The 4,763-nt window shown below is 53.3% G+C and overlaps 1 protein-coding gene across 1 annotated transcript; it reads right to left on the bottom strand.

Annotated features, from left to right (window-relative positions):
- Positions 1-280: 280 nt before the first annotated feature.
- On the bottom strand, positions 281-3,906 carry MSC (musculin). Its single transcript, XM_082719357.1, has 2 exons — positions 3,149-3,906; positions 281-2,228 (listed from the first exon to the last, which is right to left on the bottom strand). The coding sequence occupies exons 1-2, from the start codon at positions 3,656-3,658 to the stop codon at positions 2,142-2,144; spliced, it is 597 nt and encodes a 198-aa protein (XP_082575483.1). The 5' UTR covers positions 3,659-3,906; the 3' UTR covers positions 281-2,141.
- Between the last annotated feature and the right edge of the window lie 857 nt (positions 3,907-4,763).

The raw sequence follows: 4,763 nt of genomic DNA, 5'->3' as shown, positions 1-4,763 counted from the left end.
GACTCTGATGCCACAAAAACCAAGTAGCTTAGCCCTGAGCCCACTTCTGCTCATGAAGATTCGATCCCAAGGGTCAGATCCTTCCTCCTATGAAGAAAGTCTAAGAAAATGGTCTCAGAAAGCAGTTCTCCAGAGTTTTGGTTTAGTTTAGTTCAAAACAGGAAATCACGCTCCCCCCACCCCCCACCTCCCTCTCACCTCCTAAACTCCAGCTGTATTTTCTCTTTCTGGTCAAGAAAAACTGCCTTTTGATTTTATAAAATAACGAACACACCCCAAATTGGGCAGATGTTTAGGTAGTTTTATCCTTCACAAATTTTCTAAATGTTCTACACACAGAACGCAGCTTTTAAAAAAAGACAGGCATTTTTAAAAAACCATATGATGATTTCCCAGGTTATTACTTCCCAAGAAAATTACAGTGAAAATGGAAGAAAACAACAAGGAAAATGAGGTGGTGTAAGTTAAAAACGCTATATAAACATTATTTGAAAAACAACAACAACAAAAAGCTCAACTGAAACAACTTGCCGCTTGTATTATAATTTTATTCTGCCTATTAGACCTGAGAGTCACCCCCAAAACGGTATGTGGGCTGTAGGGGTTCCTGAAAAACTTGGAATTGTAAGGTCTGGAGTGTGCTTTATGTGAGAGAAAGCATCGTGTGTGTGTGTGTGTGTGTGTGTGTGTAAATGTAAGACACGCACCTATATTACTTTGTAGAGTGAGCATATACATCTCAACGTGGCCTCGGCCCCAAAAGACTCTTCAGGCACACTAAGCCTTGGGTTCTTGCCTTCCAGGAACCCTGGCCTCCAGAAGAATCAGAAGAATAGAAAGTAATGAGAGTTACATTTGGAAATACAGTGATCCCAATGGGATCAGCTCCGTTCCGCCCGAGAAAGAACCAATCCCAGTCTGGGGCCAAGAAGGCGCCTCTAAATGAACTTCCGTACCAAACTAGGTAAAGGGCAACAAAGACCACATTCGGACAGCGCCCAGGGCCACTCAGATTTCACAATGCCTTTTTTTATTCATACAAAAATAAATTTATTTACATTTGCTAGTATTGTGATAGAGAAGCCTCGGGACAGCGGCGCGTGTCCCCTGAGCCGGGTCCTTAGGTACCCAACCGGCTCAGGGACCACCCAGCGCACTCCTCCAGCAAGGAAGAACGTGGGCACGGGGAGGCTGTGCTGCAGGAGGAGGCCACCAGAGTTTGGGTAGGGGAGGCCGGCTGGGGGTGGTCGGGAGCCGGAGGAGGGGTGCTGCAAAGAGGTGTGGAGGAAGAAGTGGACGGAGGCCCCAAGAAGACCCGAGCTTGGTTGAGGGGGGTACGCGGGGGTGGGAGGCTCAAGTCTAGACGGGGAGGTGGTAAGAGCACCGACAGAAGCCGGGCTAGGAAGGGGCGGGAGCCTGCGGGGAGAGAAGCCCTTGACCGCCACGAGGAGGCAGAACCGCCCAGAGCGCTCCCGGCAAACCCCGGCCGGGTGGTCCCTGAAAGCGTGCCTCCATCTCTCCCTGTGCAGAGGGCAGCCCCTTCATCTAGGAGGCTGCTGCCCTGTGGGGGTACAAACCTGGCCCAGGTACGCCACTCTCCCGTCTTTGCAATTTAAAAACACGCCCCGATGTTGGTCTCCCGCGAACACTGCTGTCTTTAAAGCCAATCGTCCTGAGCAGGTTCTAAGTAAGCATCGCCTAGCCTAGCACGCGCCTGTGCTGTGCAGAGCCCTGCCGTCATAGACAGAGATCTGGCTCCGTCGGGAATCTAACTCCTAGGCGGGTTGGCGCCGGGTTAGTCTACTGCTAAAGTCCGAGGTTGGATCTGGTTCCGCGCTGTACTGACAGAAGGAAGCTCCTTTTGGAGAGGCAAACTGTCCTCCCGGGGATCCGCAGCAGCCGCAGCCCTCAGCGTCCTGCGATGACAGCCGCGCGGCCAACCCTTCGGGCACTGATCCCGACACCCGCCATGTGTCGTGTTCACAGTTCGGGTGGGGAGCTGTCTAGGAGAATTTAGGAGAATCCGATGGAACTTTCCCCGCATTCCCTGGCGGGAGCGGGGGGGTGGTGGTTCTCACGCTCCTTTCTCTCCGCCCCCAAACACAGACGCTTCAACAATAATCCCAGCAACTGTGTTCGATCTAAGCGGTGGTCCCACATAATCTGTTGGCTGCCGAAACTTCTTTGGTGTCCGAGTCGGGTCGTCCTGACACCACGAATGGCCATGTCTGTAAAATCCAAAAGAGCGTCAGATACTGAAGGAGAAAGTACTGTCTCAAACCGAAACCGTTCTCCTAAGTGACCCCTGGAATATCCCTGGCTTTTAGTAGCTCAGATTTTATGAGTATTCTGAGAATTTCGGTGTCCTCCCTCTAAATGAGGATTTTAATTTTTCTGAATTTTGATTGTGTGAGACATGAGACGTCTGTCCATGCTTCCTTCTGGTCTTTGCCCTCAGGATGATTCGGTGAAACTTGCATGAGTTTGGGATTTTGTCTGTTTAACTCCCTTCCCCCCAACACACACACACACACACACACACACACACACACTCTCTCTCTCTCTCTCTCTCTCTCTCTCTCTCTCTCAGCCTTCCATTCCGAGTAGGAACTGGAATAGGTTCTTTCTCCAGCCGGGAAAGTTGGCAGGTCGGAGAGGGACTTTCCAGACAAATCCCTTTTGGGGAAACTTTTCATATTCTGCAAGAACCTTTTTAAAAATCTAAAGGCTTTTAAATAGAGCTCGGGCCTTTCCTCCTTCCCTTCAGAAAATAGGGCTTGTTAAATCGAACCGGTCAGACTCTTAGCTGAAAAAGCTGGGCGAGAGAGATCTGCGATTTGATCTACAACCAGGTAGTGGATGCAGATGGAACCCAGACTCACCCCGGACGTAGGATATTAGCCAAGAGATGCCACGGGGCAAAGTACCAGGTACAATGATCAGAATGAAGAAAACACCGAAGGGTGGAAGGTTCTTCGAGAAAGTGGCTTGGCCCTTCCCCTGGTTTTAAGAAAATTAAATGGACTCCTCACCACCCATTCCAGACGCCCCTTACAGGTTCCTCCCCCGCCGGCTGACTGTGCCTGGTGCCCGGGAGCTCCCCGAGCATATCCCGGCCTCTCGCCCCAGGCCTCGCGCGGGTGCCTACCAGGTTCACCGGGTGCACGTAGCCGTTCTCGTAGCGGTCCTCCTGCAGCAGCTGCCGCAGGTGCGCGATGTAACTGGAAGCCAGCCGGAGCGTATCCAGCTTCGAAAGCTTAGTGTCGGGGGGCACCCAAGGCAGGCTGGTCTTGAGCCTGGAGAAGGCTTTGCTCAGCACGCGCATCCGGGCGCGCTCGCGGGCGTTGGCTGCGTTCCGCTGCGACTGCTTGCAGTCGGCGGCCGAGCCCTTGGGCGGGAGGGGCTTCTTGCCGCCGCCGCCCCCAGCCACACGCGGCCGCTTCCTCTTGCAGCCTTCCGTGCCGCCGGCCGCGCCCAGGACACACCGCTCTTCCTCGCCATCGGGGTCTTCCTCCTCCGCCGACGAGTTGTCACTGGGAGAAATGTAGCTGCCCTCGGCACCGCGAAGGGACGGCCTCTTGGAGGCGGGGACCGGGTACCCCCTCTGCAGCCCCCGCAGCTCCATCTCCTCGGGGTCGCTCACCGAGCCGGTGGACATCACTGCGTCCCCCACGCCCACGCGCGCCCGCCTTCCGCCCCCAGGCCGACCTAATGGTCTCGGCCTTCCGCTCCCTCTGGCGGAGGCGGGGGCCGGGCCGAACTCCGAGGAAGACTCGAGACCCTGGGTAGGAAGCCCGGGGCCGCGGGAGCGAGCCCTGCCGCTGACCTAGGCTCTGCGCGCTCTGCCGCGAGCTGCGCCTTTTGACAGGGCTATTTATTTGTACTCCTCGGAACAAACCACCCGGGCCAAGCAGAGGGAGTTGGAAAGGGGGGCAAGAGGTGGGGCGGGGGCGTGGAAGGGGTGGGGACCGCTTTTCAGCGCTCGGGATTGTTGGTGGGGGCGGGGAAGGGGAAGTCTCTCCCCACTGAGGTTTGGGGCCCCAGGTCTGTCGGACCCTCAGATTGTCAGTGAGAGATGATGAGCCTGCGTCGGGAGAGTGGAGGGGACGTTGTTCGTACCCACTCTACTTCCACCCCCAACTAGTCTTAGGTAGGGCGAAGATTGCCAGACACTTAGAAACCCCCGGATCTCGACCTCTGCTCTCTCCCCATCTTTTCAGCGGAACTCTATTTCCCAAGTTCAAAACGCGTAATGTATGACGGCCTACACAAGGATTGCCCGACAAAAACGTAAAAGCAAAACAAGCAAATGACACCGAGCAACCCGCCACAATTAACGAACCTCCCATTTTCCTCTTCCTCTTTTCCCTATAAGATGGCTTTATGATTTATAAAACAAGTTTTACTACATTGGTTCGTTCCATTTTCAAACAACATCTGTGATTTAAATGTTACCTCCACTTTGCAGAACTTCAAGCTAAAACGCAGAGATAGGTATTTAAGTAAAGGACCCCAAATCTTCAGGCTGGTAAGTAGAATATGGACTTGAACTCCCTGGCTCCTCCATGCGACACGCCTCCCCCGACACACCCAAGCTGTTATATTTGCTGTTTACCAATGTCTTGGGAATTTCATGCTTGATTTTGTTTTTAATAGCACAATGCATTAGATAGAGGATCTTGCCCCAATTCTTTGAGTTATAGTCTAGGGAATTAATTACTATTTTAGATTGTGTGTTGAAGAGCACACTCCAGGATGCAGAA

This window comes from Mustela nivalis (genome assembly GCF_964662115.1).
Source record: "Mustela nivalis genome assembly, chromosome: 2".
Taxonomy (NCBI): domain Eukaryota; kingdom Metazoa; phylum Chordata; class Mammalia; order Carnivora; family Mustelidae; genus Mustela; species Mustela nivalis.
This window is presented reverse-complemented; position numbering and strand designations above follow the sequence as displayed.